Source organism: Tursiops truncatus, chromosome 9 (genome assembly GCF_011762595.2).
Source record: "Tursiops truncatus isolate mTurTru1 chromosome 9, mTurTru1.mat.Y, whole genome shotgun sequence".
NCBI lineage: Eukaryota > Metazoa > Chordata > Mammalia > Artiodactyla > Delphinidae > Tursiops > Tursiops truncatus.
The window spans coordinates 27,701,751-27,719,972 of record NC_047042.1 but is presented as its reverse complement, the minus strand read 5'-3'; the positions used below and the strand labels follow the sequence as shown (position 1 = coordinate 27,719,972).

The following is an 18,222-nucleotide window of genomic DNA, read 5'->3' as shown; positions in this document are numbered from 1 at the left end:
GTATTTGTCTGTTCAGAGACTGTAAGTGCTAGTCTATGTTCTTCTTTATTCAGAGACATAAAACCCTAAAATTTCACTATGAGGATAATATCATATAAACATTAGTGACTTCTAAATCATTTGTTCATTCCAGGTTTAACAAGTCTCTTTCAGTGTATTCCCTCAGGATATTTTCCTTTTTCCCCACCTATTAAAATATTTTCTGCTAACATTGGTGAAAAACATAATAAAGGTTTGTCAGGAACTCTTGGAACATATAAGCTACTAAGAGCTTGACTTTCTTGTTTCTTCTTGTCTATAGCTTAACAAAGAGCATTTTTTTCTGTAAGCTAAAGGAGTAATGCAACTGTTTGGGGCCTTATTCTGAAAAACTTCCTGGAAGAATTTCTAAAATTTGTTAAAAAACAAAAAACTATTTGTGATAAGTTCAAGACTGATAAAGCATGATTAAAAGTGACCAATCAAGGAGCCTTCTGCCTTTGTCCTTAATGTATTTGCCCAAATGATATTTATTATGTAGTGGTTGAGACCCTCCCAGTTCAAGGGGCAGACTTTGGGTCATATTTTGGCTCTGCTGCGAACCAGCTTCATGGCCCTTGACTTGTTTAATGACTGTATGAAGAAATTTTCTGACCTGAAAACGGGGAGAGTAAGTACAGCTATCTCATAGGGTCATTGTGAGATTGAAATAAGATAATGCTTATTGTCTTACTTAATGTTTAACTAAATGACAGGTGCATCTCAGCTCTATCTGTGTTAAATATTGTCAACAAGTCCACACTGGTCTTTGACTTGGAGTGATAATTTATGCTTGTGACAAAGAGCTGTTTCTCACACCTCATTGTGTGTGTTTATAATGCACTACCAGTCCGAGAAGACACAGAAAAACAGGGTAAAAAGAATCTCTTACCTAAGCAAATGCTAACCTGAAATTCCGTTGACGTCACAATAGGAAGTTATGGCCTACTCAACATGATTTATCTATTATTAAATACATTTTAAAAGAAATTAGAAGATTAACAAGTGGATGATTCTGCCCAGTGTTTTCTTATAATCTTTTAAGGGTGGCTTTGGAAAATATTTAAATCTCAAAATTCCTACATCCTATCTAACAGCATGCTTTTGTCTTGATAGCCACTCTTTAATTTCACACACTCACTCTCCTAATTAGAATTGTGTAGTGTTTTAGATATTCAGATTCTAACACACCTTGAAATGTTTTACAGATTTATTGGCCTGCTGCAAAGGAACGGGTGGAATTGTGTAAATTAGCTGGGAAAGATGCCAATGTAAGTATGAGACTTTAAAGAACATCTTTGTTAAACTGGTGCTGATATGATAACAAATATTTATATTGGGTTTTATTGAATTAATGGCATTAGTATATTATTTTTAAGGCTACACTAATATTCTGTGTAAAGATTAATATGGTACAAAATGTTTCTACCTTGCCAGAAGGAATGACATTGTTCTCAGAAATTTAGAAATACTACCCTTTCCAAAGTGTTAATTCTGACTGTATTTTCTTCACAAAAAAATCTCAGAAATACATTTGAAATATTTAAAAATAAACCATCAGAAAATACTGTATTTCTAGGGTTGTGTGTTTTTCATCTAATGCATATATTTTGTGAAAGTACACAAAATCATCAGTGGTTTTAGCATTACAAACACACACTTGACATCTTAATTTAATTTGGGGTGAAATTAAACTTACAACATCTACAAGAATTCTTGCAAAAGTAGACATTATAGAGCTATTAAGAAAGATTGGTTGAAAATGAATAATACAACATTCTGGAATAAGAACTAGAAATAATTTACTCCAAAATTTATGTAAGAGTAACTATAGGAAATAACTTATAAAGGATAAATAGTGGGGTCCTAGTATAAACTTCTAGTTTAAGCTCCCTTAAGGACCAGAGAAACCCCTTTGACAGGTATAACTGCCCTCATCATCTTTGGGGTGTCTTGTCTGGATTGCTTTTGCACTGTCCAAGCTGTCTTACATGCTTCCCCAAATTGTGTTGCCTTTTTTTATCTCCAGCAATGCTGTGGCTCTAACTGCCTCTTCTCATCTGAATGTTCTGATTCAGGCCAGATGCTCTGTGTTCTGCCCTGACTTCTTGCCCTGTAATGATAGGGAGAATTGCTCTTCTTTGGCGAAAGAAATCACATCCTGGATGGAACTCAAGATGAAAAAGTTGTAACTTTGGGCAAAAGCATGGACATCATGAGGCTTCCTTTGCAGTATCCTGGAATGTTTCCTCTAACCACTATAACCCAGGAGTATTAAACTGAGCAGTGCCCTCATTTTTAATAACAGCAAACAGTATGTGTTGTTTGAAAGCATAATTATATTTAACAATTCTCACTTTATTATTGTGATAAAGGTAAAGCAACACGACGTATGTTGCCTAGTGAACTTAAGGGGAAGCTTAGAAGACTTTATTCACTCATTTGTTCATTCATTTATCCAACAAATATTTATTAAGAGCCTAAATATGTGCATTAATAGTGTATGAAAGCGCTCATGGATCTTTTAATCTAATGAGGGATATAGATATTACACAAATGATTCCTTATATGTAGCCACTGTACAGTTGGCCACAGGTTCTAAGTCTATAAATTCAACCAACCGTGCATCAAAAATATTCCAAAAATTCCAGAAAGTTCAAAAAGCAAACTTGAATTTATTGCTTACTGGCAACTATTTACATAGTGTTTACATTGTATTTACAATTCTTTACATAGCATTTACATTGTATTAAGTATTATAAGTAATCTAGAGATAAAGTATATGGGAGGCTGTGTGTTTGCCATTTTATATAAGGGACTTGAGCATCCTCAGATTTTGATAAATGTCAAGGTCCTGGAACCAATCCACCGAGGATACTGAAGGATGACTGTCCTGCAAAACAAAATAATCAAAACAAAGTAAAAGAAAAAAACTTTTGGTTATGCCTCATTCTGTATTCAGTTAGTGTTAAATGTGACTTTTGGGGCACATTTATGTTAGCAGAAATATATCAGAGAGTGTGTGCTTCAAATGCAACAGGAAAAAGTTTTTACATTTATTTTGCTAGAAATGAAAGAGTGTAAACTAATGTAGAATATATTCTTCCTTTCATGTCTCTAATCTCTCCACCCTGTTCAATGTCAGATGCCCTGTGAGCAGGTGCCCCAGTCTGCAAAAGCAACAGTACTTTTTTGAACTCATGGGAAAGAAAGATGCTTTGGTTGTGATTTTTCAAATTTACTTTGTTGCATAACAGTAGAAGCATGTCATAAACAGTGCGAACACTTTTGTGTTTCATCAGTACTGAGTGTAGGATAAGGAGGCAAGTAGGAAAAGGGTGTTTTAAATTTACTCCAACAGAGTAGTGTCAATTTTCCCATGGAACAGGTGAAGGATAAGCACTCAAGGTTAATCAGTGAAGTTTTAATTGTGACAGTTTTCTCATTTCAGTATGTTCACTAATTCCAGTTGTAGAGTAACTCGGTTGCCCCTCTTATCAAGCTAAAACAAAGGGTGATAAACTTTCTTGAAGGTGATATCCTAGACAGTACATAAGACCCAGTATATGGAACCTATTCTTCCAATTCAATTGTATTTGAGAGCTTGTAGTCACCTCTGACTTTAAGTACACTTTAAAGTACACTGTGTACTTTAAGTACACTGTTAACCTAGGATTAGAGATTTAGGGAGCTTCTCTCTTTTTACTGAAGTCTATAAAGTTTGCTGTTGAATTATGTAGGTGTAATGCAAGTCTTTGTTTCCTTCTTTTCAATTTGCCCCTTTAAAATAATACTGTATTTTAGAGTTACTAAGAATAGCTAACATTTTTATAGCACTTACCATGTTCCAGGAACTGCTTTCAAAGCTTTATACCTATAATCTCGTTTAATCCTTACAACAATACGGTATGTTAGATTTTATTTTTATTCCTCATTTTCCAGATGAGAAGACTGAGGCCAGAACGTTTAAATGACTTGCCCAATATAACATACCTAGTAAATATTGAATTGAATCCAGAAGGCTTGCCCCACCATCTATGCTCTTATAATACACTATAATCTACACATCAAGGTCTGAGTTGTATGTGTAAGGTCTACAAACTGTATCCCTCAAATCATTTCTCTCTTCACGATAACCATAATGCAGATCCTCATTTTACAGCATTACATAGATTTTGGCCAACAGAAAACTGAGGCAAGTGTGTGGTTTTATTAACATCTTTTATTGCCTTTGGCATTACCCTCTCTCCTCCCTTCTCTCTAGTAATTTTTACCTACTTCCCAAGAGTGTGTTTTGAATTAACAAGTGTTTGGAAAGACTGTCCCTTTACACAAAGGTACTATATAACTGAAAAATAGTGAATTATTTACCATAATGAAAGTTAGCTCATTGGCGTGGGAAGGGAGTGGAAGGAGAGGAAACAAAAGAGAGCTATTCCACTTTCTTGAGCACAGTCCCCAGTTTAATCCAAGGAAGGGAAGAGGTGACAGGAAGCTATTTGGTTGCATTTTGTGTCTGCTTCAAATATTATTCAAAAGAAAGTCACTAAAGAAATGTCTGGTCCTGCTATAAAAGAGTGGGATAAACTGCTCAGTCCAGGCAAAAGAATGCATGGGGTGTGGGCAGCCTGAGTGGTCGGCTTGACTGTAGAGGCGCACAACCTTGTCAATGGAGACATTACATAGGGTTAAAGGGTCTTCCATCTCTCAAGTTTTCTGATTACATTCTTTTTTTCTTTTTTAAGAACATCTAAAGTAAAACAAAGTGTTCATTGTAGAAAGTTTGCAAATTATATAGAATTCATCTGTAAATAGTTCTTCCCCCATGAATATTACCCAGAGATAGCTGGTGACATTTTGATGTTTATTCTTCTATCTTATCTATTTACTATTTTTCAGAATGAAATCATTGTATACATTGTCCCTTAAAACATTTTTTTTTCACTTCGCAGACTGCCATGAGCATTTTCCCATGTCATTAAATTCCTTTTTTATAACACTACTTTTAATAGCTGCACTGCATTCCTTTATATATTATTTCATCAATCCCCTATTGTTAGAGTTTTGGTAGATATCCAGTTTTTACTATTGTGAATGATGCTGCACATAAAAAGCCTTATATATAAATATTGTGAACATCTTAGGTTATTGAGTACAATTACTGGTCAAAGGATATAAAATCTTTTATATACATTGTAAAATGGCCCCCCAGAAAGTTTATGCTTCTTATACTTTATCCAGCAGTGCATGCTCTTAAGAGGCTATATTTCCCCATACCCTTGCTAATGTTGGATATAACATATAGTTAATGTTTAATACTAATACATTAATGAATGAAATAAATACATTTAATTTTTGCCAACAAAAAGAAAATTATTTTTGTTGTTTTAGCTTGACATTCTTTTTTTTTTTTTTTTTTTTTCGGGACACGGGCCTCTCACTGTTGTGGCCTCTCCCGTTGCGGAGCACAGGCTCTGGACGCACAGGCCCAGTGGCCATGGCTCACGGGCCCAGCCGCTCCGCGGCATGTGGGATCTTCTGGGACTGGGGCACGAACCCGTGTCCCCTGAATCGGCAGGCGGACTCTCAACCACTGCGCCACCAGGGAAGCCCAAGCTTGACATTCTTTAATTACTATAAATGCTAAATATTTTATGTAGTTGTAAAATTAGGATTTATATTCATATATTATTACTTTCTGATCCACTCACATAAAAAATATTCTTTCCTAGTTATCCTACTTGATATATAGATTTTGATAGGCATATCTCTCAATTTTTTTCCCTTTAAAATGTTTTTCTTTGCCTTTCTACCTCAACTGGTTTTGCTCTGTAGAAATCCTCCCCTGTGAGATGTTTCATTTTTAAGAGAGAAATGGGATATTTGGATTTTCATATACTTATTTTGAAGCATTGACAACTTATTAAAATATTTTCAACATTGTAAGACCTAAACAGATATCTTTGCAGACTGAACTCTATCAGAAGTTTCCTAGACAAACGTAAGGTGTAGCACAATGATAGGCATGTGGCGAATGATCACAAAATATTTGAGGATCACAATATTCTGCAAAATATGCTAAACACAAAAACAGACCACATTCTTTTTTTTTTTTAATCTATCAATCTTTTTCTTTTTTTTAGATGTTGGGGGTAGGAATTTATTAATTAATTAATTAATTTTTGCTGTGTTGGGTCTTCGTTTCTGCGCGAGGGCTTTCTCTAGTTGTGGCGAGCGGAGGCCACTCTTCATCGCGGTGCGTGGGCCTCTCACTATCGCGGCCTCTCCCGTTGCGGAGCACAGGCTCCGGACGCACAGGCTTAGCAGTTGTGGCTCAGGGGCCCAGCCGCTCCGTGGCATGTGGGATCTTCCCGGACCAGGGCTCGAACCCGTGTCCCCTGTATCGGCAGGCGGACTCTCAACCACTGCGCCACCAGAGAAGCCCAGACCACATTCTTAATCATAAGTGTCTTTTCATATATAACCTAAATAAATTAAAATTAGTGATTATAAGTCAGTTATCAGAAATACATATAAAGCTGTATTGGATTTAACTGGACTATATGTAACGTTAGAGAATTACAAGTAGTTCTGTTTTGCTAATATTTTTCTAGGTATTAGGGGGAAACAAAAATTCTAAGTGGTGATATATAAACTAATATTTACTTGTCTTTTCTCTAAGTATTGTTTCATATTTGTTTTATTTATTTAATTGTATATCTCTTTAGATATATGTAAGGATGTGGATGAGAGGTAAAAATTGAAATAAATAATCTTACTTGAGAGAATTAGAAAGTTGATACTTGTTTTTAGTTCTCTCTCTCTTTCTTCCAGTGGAGAGTTAGGGAGGTGGGAAGCGTGGGGAAGGAAGGAGAAATTCAGTTCTTTTCCCAGGTTGAGTACGTTACTGGCTGAATTGAATTGTTTGGTGTCATGCCCCAACCCTTGCCATTGTGGGCAATAGCTGATAAATTAGCCAGCTTTCAGGGAAAGTTAAAACAGCTGCTTCTCGAATTTATCTTTCTTTATGCCTCACAGAATTACACCACCATTAATAGCCATGCCGGTCACTAAGTGAATTAAGTCAAGTTAATTATTGCTCATGCTGTTGAAGCAGATCTTGGAAGCTTTATAAATTAAAAGAGAAATCATTGTAAAGGCTTTTGCTTTGCTTCCAGTGTTTGGCTGAAATGTCCACCCCAGGCAAAATTTAAAATGACACCTTCTCTTTTAGAATCTCTGTCCCCGGTTTCTTCCCCTCACTGCCCTGTCATTGCCTCCAGGCTTCCCAGAGAACTGCCCTCCATCAACTTCACCACAGAAAACTTTGAGCAGAACTGACTTTTTTGGTAAACTGTGTCAGATAACTCAGGATACATGGTTCTATTCCATGGCAGCCCAATCTGAGAGAAGAGAGGAATTTCAGAAATACATCCTTGGTGACATCTCACCAAAGTAAAAACTAGCATAATAGGTTACTTTCCAGGGCTGGCTGCGTTTTAATAAAGTAACTCCCAGGAAAGTTAAAGGATGGGAAATGTTTTAGGTGTGATTCAGAGCTTTTTCTTTATCATCACTCAAATTATATCTCCTATGTGTGTAAAACTTCACTCTGGGCCTCATTTGCCTTTTTAAACAGTGCTGTGTCTCTCACAGTCCCTAGTCTTTCTGACTTTATAATTTATAATCTGGAAAGGCAGTTGTTTTATTTCTTTATACAAATATTGATTTCACAATCTTGTAAGATTACTGTGTTACTCGGCTTGGGCTACCATAATAAAATACCATAAACTGGGCTGCTTAAACAACAGATATTTATTTCTCACAGTTCTGAAGGCTGGGAAATCCAAGGTCAAAGTGCAGGCCGACTTGGTCTTTGGTGAAAATTCTCTTTTTGGCTTGCAGGTGGCTATCTTCCTGTGATATCTGCACAGGGCAGAGAGAGTGAGAGCGAGTGCCCTGGTCTCTTCTTAGAAAGGCACTAATCCTATCATGAGGATCTCACTCTCCAAACCTCTTCTAAAGCTAATTACCTCCTAAAGGCCTCACCTCCTAATACCATCACCCTGGGAGGTTTAGGGTTTCAACCCATGCATTTTGGGAGGACACAGATATTCACTCCATAACAATTACCCTCTAAATTCTATGATCCTTTGGTAACACTGAGCTTTTGAAAAAATGGTGAAATCACTGGCAGTGAGTGAATCCCACCTTACTCCAGGCATATAACTCTACTCTTGCCCTCCTTGTGTACTGTCCCATGTGTAGATTCCACCCTGCATAAATCTCTTCATGGGGAAAAGACCAATAAATAAAAGTCCCTTCAGTGAGCATGAGTGAGCAAAATGAAAGCTAGAGAATATTAAAATCTCTTACCCTAGCAGTGAAGCCATCATTGCAATTTATCTGCTGATTGCATATATTTTTCCTCTTTTTTTTGCCTTGGCTTATCTCATATTACTGTGTCATTCGTTCAAAACCATTAGTAGGGCATATTTACTCTCTGAATTAGGTTTTCATTTGCGATTGTCTAGCATGATGTAAAAGAACATGAAGCTAGTTCTCTGTGGTGCCTTTGTGTCAATAGAAAATAAATTCTCTTCATCAAACACCTTGACGGAAGGGTGGAAAACACAGAATATGATTTTGTTAAGTAAGATTATCTGACAGAAAATTGTCTTAATGAATATAAAATTTTCCTTTCTTAGGAGGCTACGTATAATAATTATATGAGAACATATACTAAACATATGAAAATATTCAAGGTAACAAAGATGTCTACAGTGTGATTTGCACTTCCTCAGATAGGACTTTTTTCACAGCATACAACCTGTGTAACCATATGCAGTGGCCCTTCTGCTTATACAAAGTGCCCACTCTTCCTACCTGATAAAGAAACATCCTTCCCTTGCGTGGTTAACTGAGGGGTTGGAACTGTCCTTTCATATAGTCTTAAGCAACTTCTTTGTTTATAAGGAAGCAGAGAGCAGAAAACTCAATAAGTTAGTTCTTTATAACATTTTTCTGTAGTAGAATGTGCAGATTTTATTCACTGGGATCTACAAATTCTTGAGACATAAGATTGCCAGGCTAGCTGGACAGAGGAAGAACTAGGTACTAGGAACTCTGTACCACAGATATGGAGACATAGCTATTCATTCTAAAATCAGAACAGCCACTGGGATATTGATTATTCTGTATAGATCAAAATCAGAGTAAGTGATAAACAATTATTAAATGTTATATTCTTTAATTTAGTCCACATAACAATCATAATCCTATCAGCTAAGTTGTTGTCTGCCTTTTAAAAATTTTACTTAATTTTAAAAATCATCCTACCAGTTAGGTCATTATCTTTTTTATTTTTTAATACCCTCCTCCTAACGACCCTAACAACAACAGTGACCTGACAGGTGAAGGACCCGTGGCCACTCAGGCAGAGAGAAAATGGACTTTTTCTCTGAATCTCAGTCGTTTCGTAGATTTCCAACCTCCTTGGTAAACACCTGCCCACCTCCTGGGTAAAGTTGATCTAGAATAAAAGTAGACTACTGCCCAGTGTTTCCTCAGGAGTCTTTGGGCCCAGGAATCATGAAGCCATGGTTAACAAATTATTGCCATTAATTATGTAAAGAGAAGGGATGACTTACAGAAGATGAATTGAAAATAATATATAATAACAAGAATGACTACTCTGAAAAACTGAGTCACTATTTACAAGTAATTGGGGGATAGAAAATAATTAAGTTATAAAGATATACATTGGAAAGAAATATTTTTAGGCCTAAACATTTGCAAAAGAGGCAGAAATACGTCTCTTAAAATTTTGACTTGGTGTAAAAAAATATTTATGGAAAAAACAGAAGAGATTCTTGAAATAAGCAGGAATTAAGGTAAGTCTTAAAGGCTCTGTAACATTGAAAATAAATGGAAATAAAGTGGTAGGCAATTCCGGAAAATAAGAACGGGCTAATATATAGGAAGACACATACGTGTTGAGTGTTTTGTTTAGCGTAGCTGAGACAGTTGAAGTTGCACACAGTAGGTTCTATATGGGATAGACAATGTGGGAACATCAGAGCATGATGGGTTTGGTTCTGTAGGAAATCCTTGAAAGAAAGTATGGATACCTCATTCACATTATGTTCATTCTCTAGGCCCCATTGAGTCCCACTATAGAGATGTGCATTCTAGCACTGTGATTAGTTCAAAACCTTATTCAAAAAAACTTCAGTCACTCATTAAAGCCATAGTTTCTAATTTGTTTTGCCTCCTTTGCTAAGTCAGGTGTTAAACATTTCTCATAAGTCTTTTTTATTTTAGTATTTATTTTTGATAATTAATCTACTTGGGAAACAGGTGGTGTGAATGATAATCTTTCAAATACCTGAATTGTATGCTAATGCTTTTATTTTTTTATGCCCAATAGACAGAATGTGCAAATTTCATCCGGGTACTTCAACCCTATAACAAAACTCATGTTTATGTGTGTGGAACTGGAGCATTTCATCCAGTATGTGGATATATTGATCTTGGAATCTACAAGGAGGTAAATATAATGAAATAGCACAAAAACAATTATAATAACTTGTTACTTAATGCCTATGACATAAAATAGTTAGACTTGAATATAAAGATTGAATCGTATTCTGTGTGAACTGAATAAGAACTTATATTCCAAACCACTTTATGGATTGCCATTTTGATTGTACACTTTATCCACCTAATAAAAATTTCTTCATTAAAAGTTTTTTTAGTGATATGATTAAAATAAATGGTATACAGTGTTGAAAGTGCTTGTTTTCTAGGCTCTATGTACAGCTTTATTTTCTCTTGAGTTTCCTTTATAACTAAATCTATTTAGTATGTTGCGGTTGGTAAAAATTTATTTCCCATAAGACCTCGCAACGGAATGATATCTTATAAATAATTTAATTTTTCCCATCCAACAAATTTGACCTGTTACTTATGTTTACAACAGTAGACACTAAATACAGATAATTTTAATGATTTTCTTAAAATTGTATGGATACTTGTTATCACACTGGACTTATTATTTCTGCCAGACCAAAGTGACATAGTGGAAATGTGGGATGTATTAATTAGGAGTAATGTATTCCAGCAATCAATGAGCATTTCAATAAATGAGAAACATTCAGGTTACAATAATTTAATCAACAACTAACACGTTAGAGTACTTTCTTTGTGTCATGGACTGTGCCAGGCACTTTACATGGATTGTTTTTTTAATTTCACAACACCGTTAATGAAGTTGGTACCTTAATAACTTCCAGTTTGCAAGTTAGTAAAAACTGAGTCTCAGTAGAATGAAATACCATGCCTAAGTCACCCAACTAATAAATGGCCTAGCAAGGAATTGAACCAAAGTAGTCTATCGCTAGAGCAAGCATGCCCAACTGAGCTTTAGAATATGTACTCTAAATCATTCCTTTGTGTGGGTTGATGGGTTACACTGTCATCCTTATGTTTATGTATATACTTCTTGTGAATAACCACACATATTTGCAGGGTAATTGGCTGCGTGTTTGAAAGTAAAGTCTGGGCTCATGGTACAGGTTTCTTTACACTGATTTAACTGATTCAAGCAGAGATCAAACCCACAACTGTGGCTGGATAAATTTTTCTCTCTAACCAACTTGTCTAACCAGCCCAGACTCATGGTTTGAAAGTAAAGCAACCCTGATAGTTAAATCTCTGAACCACTAGGAGACTTGGCAACTTGAATCCATCATACTTTGTTGCCAGTGTAATGTTCTCTTGCCTAGCTTTGATGAAGGGTAATATGTAACAGTGGCTTATAGCATAGGCTGCAATTACATGAGATAGCCCCACATCTTGGATGTGTTTTGAGGCCTGGGGCTAAAAGCCAAACTCACAACCTGCTGAGGGATGCAAATAGTGTTCATTAACTCCTAAAAGTCACAAATGCTGAAAGGGAATATAGAAGGAGCTAATTACTTAGCTTGAGACTGTCAGAAAGCCCAGGGGCAGTCAGATTTACAAGTTCTGTGAATAAGACAATTATGAGTGAACAGGGATATTGAGCCTTGTGAGTTTTCCACTAGTCAGGAGTACAGGTAATTGTATGGCAGCCCTGCTTGAAGATCGTTCTCTTCTAAAATGAATTATTAGTCCCAGGATTCACTGTCCATTCAGAGGGAAGGCACTTCCATCTTCAAATAGATAAGATTGCTTCTCAGGTGGCTGGGAACAGGGAAGAGCAACAGATAACAGGGATGGAGGAGAGAAGTGTGCGAAGCCCTCTTCCTGGGGACCACTGTTTTGTGTGCCTGGGGCAACGGGAAGAAAGGGGAAACAGCTAAAATAAATCCCAGATTTCTATCTTTGGCAGTGAGTTGGAGAGGGGTGTTATTTGTTGAGATGAGAAGAGTAACAGATTTGTGGGGGAAATCGTGAGTTAGTTTTGTACATTCTGCATTTGAGAAATGTTCCGTAGGTCATACCAAGTGGGCGGTTGGATTCAGATTTCAGGATAGAAGTCAGGGCTGTTGACAACAACTAAGAGCTAAACATGAGGAGCCAGAGTTTGAATTATGGCTCGGATCGTTTACCATGGCTCCACGGTCTTCTGCATAAACTCTCTAAGCTTCTGTTTATTCAGCAAAATGATGACAATAATAATAGTAACTCAGAGTTATTTTAAGAATAAAATGAGAAAATGATTGTGCATAGGCTTCGGTATAGCCCTTGCTCTATTCCAGTCACTTAATTCGCAGCCGTATTAGGCAACAAGAACACAGAAAGGCAGAGACAAGTATTTCAAAAGTATGTATATAAACTTTATTTCAGAATAGTGTCTGCAGTCTCTATCTATCTATCTATCTATCTATCTACCTATGTATCTACTCTGCAATACTGGGGGTGCCTGATAGTTGTTTAATAATTATATTGGAAGTATGTTCTTTCCTCTGGAATCTCCCTTCTGCTGCAAATCTCATATTTAAATATTAATAGTATTAATAATATTAATAATAATTTTTCCTAATGTGATAGTTAAACATTTCCTATTCTTATCTTCTTATGTCTTTACTTCAACAGTATTTCTCTGTGTGCAGTTTAGACAGGTACTTTTTTGCATGATTAATTAGGCTTAAGGAATTTAATGGGGAAAATCTTATAAAATTGAAGTTGTCTCAAAAAAAGTGTCATGTCATTCAGTTTACCTCAGGAAGTCCATTTAATCAGCCATTATTTTTTTACATCATTTTCCTGTTGGTATCCTTGACTCTGGCTCAAGGAAACTTGCTTTCCTGCTGTCTCCTTTCTCCAGGAGATTATAAGGGAGACCTTGTCCTTAGCCTCCGCAAATACCAATTCTATGGGCTTATCTTGAGAATTTAATGAAATGCTGCGTTTTGACAACAGAAGTCTGTACAATTATAAGGGTTTATCTAGGACTTTGTATCAACTATGACATTCTCCCAGATGTTTTCTTGGTTTTTCTTTTTTAGCTTTTCACTATAATCTTCTGGCACACCAGGATTCAGTTTACTTTTTCCCTTTACAACATCCCATTATAGGCTTTAGAGTCAACAGTTCTGTTTGACCTGTGGCGAATAATGTGCCCTTAATATTTAAACATTCTTAAGAGCCGTGATCTGTAGGTGTTTTTCCCTGACATATCTCTAGCCCCATCCACAGTTGGGAAACATGCCCTAAATGTGTTCTCACTGGACTTTTTTCATGCCTAGGCGCCACTATCACAACTTGTCATTAGCTGAACTGTTCTAACTAAACATACTTGGGCTTGATCATGTTACATGGTCATGGTGAGTCTATACATTAATTTCAACACATTTCTAAATCCATGAGTTTGAAATCCTGAGACTAGATTAGTTAAGAACATGAACTTTGGAGACAGCCCTGAGTTCAAGCTACTGCTTTGCCTCTTATTCACTATGTGATGCTGAACAAGATACTTACCCCCTTTTATGCTCAATATTCCTCTTGTAAAGCTGGAATTAAAGTAGCTACCTCTTGAGGTTAGTGGTGAAGATTCAATGAGACAATGTACATCAAGTTCCTGGCCCATGGTTAGTATGTATTAATTGTTAAGTACCATTACTCTTAGTATTAAAGTGTATTTACTTAAAACTATAAAATGGCAAATGTTAATCATGCTGTTTAAATTGGTATTACTATTTTTTAATAAGGCGGTAATTACTGTTGATCCTGTTAATAAGAAAAAGATCTGAAATGACACATCATACAATAATAATAATCCAAATATTTCCTCTATCCGTTTTGCTTCTTTACTTGCTTTCTAGGTAAGTGGCACTGAATGATCCCTTTTAATTGCATGTGTGCTCTGATATAACTGTAGATATGCCATCTAGAGAGAATATCTGAAATGCTGAATTTCTCTAACTAGTACATTTGCAGCCTGAGTCATCAGTCTTTTTGCTGGATGACAGTGTTGTCATTGTTATGAAACACTCAAGCTCATGGGGCCATATTCATTATACATTCATATTTTTCTTGGAAAGTTCAACTTAAGATGTTTTTTTTCCCTGAATGTTAAAAGTCTGCCAATGCCATTCTGTCTGTGGCCACTATTATAAAAATAGATGTTTCAGCCAAAATAACTATGTGGCTTTAATGTGCATAGTGTTTTCGTAATAGTGAAAATACTACAACAGGATTTTTTTTGCCCACATGTATCAACAGCTCTGAAAATGAACTGCCTGCCTTACAACGCTTTTAAGTCACTAAAATTACAAAATATCACGAAGCTTCAGTAATTTGGTATAGTTGTAGATGCTTAGGTAGATAGACCATAACAGTTATGAAAGTATAATTATTATAGTAAATTTATTCCTTAGAGGAGGAACTTGGCTTATTAGGCTCAATAAATTAGTTATTAGGCTTAAGAAGTAGGCGTGTTTGATGGTGATTTCGATTATGATAGTGGTCCAGGCTAAATGAATCGATGAGGATATTGCTACTTCCGGTTGAAAAATTCATTCATTATTATCATCATTACTTTGGGCAAAGGGAGACCAAAACATGGGAACTGAGTCTTGCTAGAAATAATATTTGTGGAAGAGTTAAGAAGCACAGCATGATGTGCGTGCTGTATGCTCAGTTTCTGTTGAATTAATGAATTAGAATTTCGTTCTTATCTCCTACGTTCTTGCTGATTAGGATATTTTTAAAAAAATCTCACTTGTGTTAATATTTCTCATAACAGGAAGTTATGTTCAAACTAGACACACATCATTTGGAGTCTGGCAGACTGAAATGTCCTTTTGATCCTCAGCAGCCTTTTGCTTCAGTAATGACAGGTAAGATCCGTGATGGATAGTTCTAGCTTTTAGGTGTTTTTCTAAAAAGGTGTGTGTCGATTCAACCACATTTTCTCAATGAGTTAAAGATTATTTTGGATTAACCGTCCACTGGCTGTTTGGTTGTAGTTTTTTAGTGTCATGTCTCTCTATACTTAGCTCCTTATCCATAAAGTGAGGCTCCAGTAATCCCTAACGTCAGCACAGTTACATTTTAAATGAACTTCAGGTTGAATTCTTTTTAATACAAATGACACACACGCAATTGTGCTATAATTCTACATGTAGCTGTCCCAGATTTTCTTATCTTTAGCGATGCCCCATTTGGTTCACTAAGGCAGTTAAATTGAGCAATTCCTTGAACATAATATGTTACAAAATATGTTGAAGATGTGAGTTTGGGGATTAATAATAAGACGTAAGTGGATAAATGAATAAAACAAATAAATCAAACTGTAGAATGCAGATAAAAGAATGGTATAACACCTCTCACCCCAGTTTCACCATAACCTGATTACATTAATGGCAATGTGAAATTTTTGCTAGCACATTCAGTCTTCTCTTGCTTTGTATACATCTTAAATTCTCTTATGGGAGGACTGTCCTGTTTAAAGAAGGCAGTACTGTGTGGTCTGAAGTCTTTTCTGAGGAATGTCGGCATGACCTCTGAATTTCAACCATTATAAGGGCTTCTTTTGTCTTGGTTTGGTTCATGACTTCAGTCTCTTTTTATTTAACTTGTCCATCAGATGTCTGAATAGACTATCAGAGTGACGCCCCATGACATTTTAATTTTCACTTAGCGAGAACTAATGCTCTTCCTTTGAAGTGAAAGTGTGTGTGTTTTTTGAAAATTATGTGACTAATGTTCAGTCATTATCCTCAGAAAATGAGATTGATGATTTGTGATTCTGATCTGTCAAGTGGGGTTGACACATCCTTAATAAAAAACAATAGATTGTAGGTGTTGGTGACCCCTCGTAGGAACCTCTGAGTAATTTAAATACAAAGAAGACAGTTTTAAAGTCTGGATACACAGATCCAACTTTTATGTTGAAATACACCATTTTTTCTGGCAAAATGTTTGAATATTTGTAGTTTTATGTTTCAAATTGATGGTGTGTTTTTATTCTTACCAAACTTTTTTCATAATGTCTTTATTGATGTTGTTATTGTTATTCTTCTACTTTTTAAAACTTGCCCCACAATGAAATACTGCCTTCCACCATATATACTTAAGAGATGGAATCAGTACCATGTCTACATTTACTTTACATAACTGGATTTCTCTCTTTTTTTGGGGGGGGGGGTGGTTTCTCTCTTTTATATGTATGTGTGTGTGTTTCCCCCTTTTGAAAGTCGACTATTGTCATGAGTATTTAGGTTGGTTGTCTCAGGTAGTTCAGGAAAAGTCTTATTTCAGTGGATGTAATCGGAGGATTTTGAAAGTATCTGAATCACTTATGCAAAGGCAGAATTTTCAAGATATGTTTCTGAGGAAAATTGAACTTTAGTGATAAAACAGTGTCTGTAGTTGTTCTTCTATTTAGGCATTTAAAAAATCTAAATGCTCTGTAGAGATTAGCTGTTTTTTAAATTTTAGTCTATTAAGTGTAACCCCAAGTAGTTGAATATAAAGATTTCTTGAAACAGAGGCTTAGCTCTCAAAGGGGTAATGCATGCTATTGTAGGGACCGTATTCTTCCTGCCTCAGGCCGCTCTCCCACTACATGCTAACCAGCATTAGGGAACATGGACCACCATTCCCCTCTTTTCCAACCCCCATCCTTTTCTCCCCCTCCTCTCCCTTCTATCCTTTCTTCCTCTCCTCTCCCCCATCTTCCTCTCCTCCCCTTTCCCTTCTTCCTCATTTCTTTCCTCCCTCCTCCCCCTTCTCCACCTCTTTCTACCTCTCTAACCCCCTTTCTCCTCTTTTCTTCTCTTCTCTCTCTCTCCTTCTGTCTCTGGTAAACATGGATATTCACTTTACATAAATAACAGGACAGAGAAGTTTGGTATGCAGTAATGGCAACATCTTTCCTTTTTCAGAAATGCCTGTTTATCAGAGCTATTAGAGACATGATTAGCTACAAGGAATGCAACATGTTATAATTACAAAGTATGACTTCAGTGCTGAAAGCTCCCTTTCAGCAGAGGTTAGGCAAAGAAAAGTTGTGGTCACTGAGGTTGTGTCGGTTAAGTAAATACTAATTACACAATTCATTCCTCATTATGGCGTTTACTTTCTAAATATTTTTTTTGCGTTATTACAAAGAGAGACTCCTAATTATGATATGTCCTTGAATTATTTGTGGGGAGAAGGGAAAGAAGAGGAACTTATTCATAACAGAAGCTAAATGCATGTGCAATTATTAATTCGGAAGACACCGGCCTTTTTTATATTCAAGTAGTAGTTAGCATCGGCTTACCAAAGTTCACTGAGTTATCTTTTCTTCAACTAAGCAGATTTTTCAAAATCTGAAGGGGAAATTTATGAAACAATATATTTCTGATGTTAAGCAATAGACATCATTGGTTTCATGCTGTGAAATTAGCCTATTGTCAGCCGTGTCTGCTGGTAAACTCTTAGAAGTCCTGAGTATTCGTTTCTCCCTTGCAGATGAGTACCTCTACTCTGGAACAGCTTCTGATTTCCTTGGCAAGGACACTGCATTCACGCGGTCCCTTGGGCCTACTCACGACCACCATTACATCAGAACTGATATTTCGGAGCACCACTGGCTCAATGGTTAGTGATTTTCACACTTTTGATCGTTTTGCCTTTGCTTTTGGGTAGATAAGAAACTCATGATTATTCATTCAGATGTGTTTTGGAAGTGATTTAGCTCAACATATAAAATACATTTGAAATAGTTCC

At 36.2% G+C, this 18,222-nt stretch overlaps 1 protein-coding gene and 1 long non-coding RNA gene across 6 annotated transcripts in view; one reads left to right on the top strand and one right to left on the bottom strand.

Moving 5' to 3' along the window:
* SEMA3D (semaphorin 3D) overlaps window positions 1–18,222 on the top strand; it is a 208,445-nt gene that overhangs the window by 119,075 nt on the left and 71,148 nt on the right. For all 5 annotated transcript variants that reach the window (XM_019929083.3, XM_019929072.3, XM_073809609.1 and 2 more), the window contains 4 exons: window positions 1,227–1,289; window positions 10,448–10,567; window positions 15,251–15,344; window positions 17,965–18,093. In XM_019929083.3, the coding sequence (XP_019784642.1) occupies window positions 1,227–1,289; window positions 10,448–10,567; window positions 15,251–15,344; window positions 17,965–18,093 (406 nt within the window). The remainder of the gene's footprint in view (window positions 1–1,226; window positions 1,290–10,447; window positions 10,568–15,250; window positions 15,345–17,964; window positions 18,094–18,222) is intronic.
* LOC141279523 (uncharacterized) overlaps window positions 2,711–18,222 on the bottom strand; it is a 182,656-nt gene continuing 167,144 nt past the window's right edge. The window contains exon 3 of the long non-coding RNA XR_012333904.1: window positions 2,711–2,911. This is a non-coding gene — a long non-coding RNA (uncharacterized lncRNA). The remainder of the gene's footprint in view (window positions 2,912–18,222) is intronic.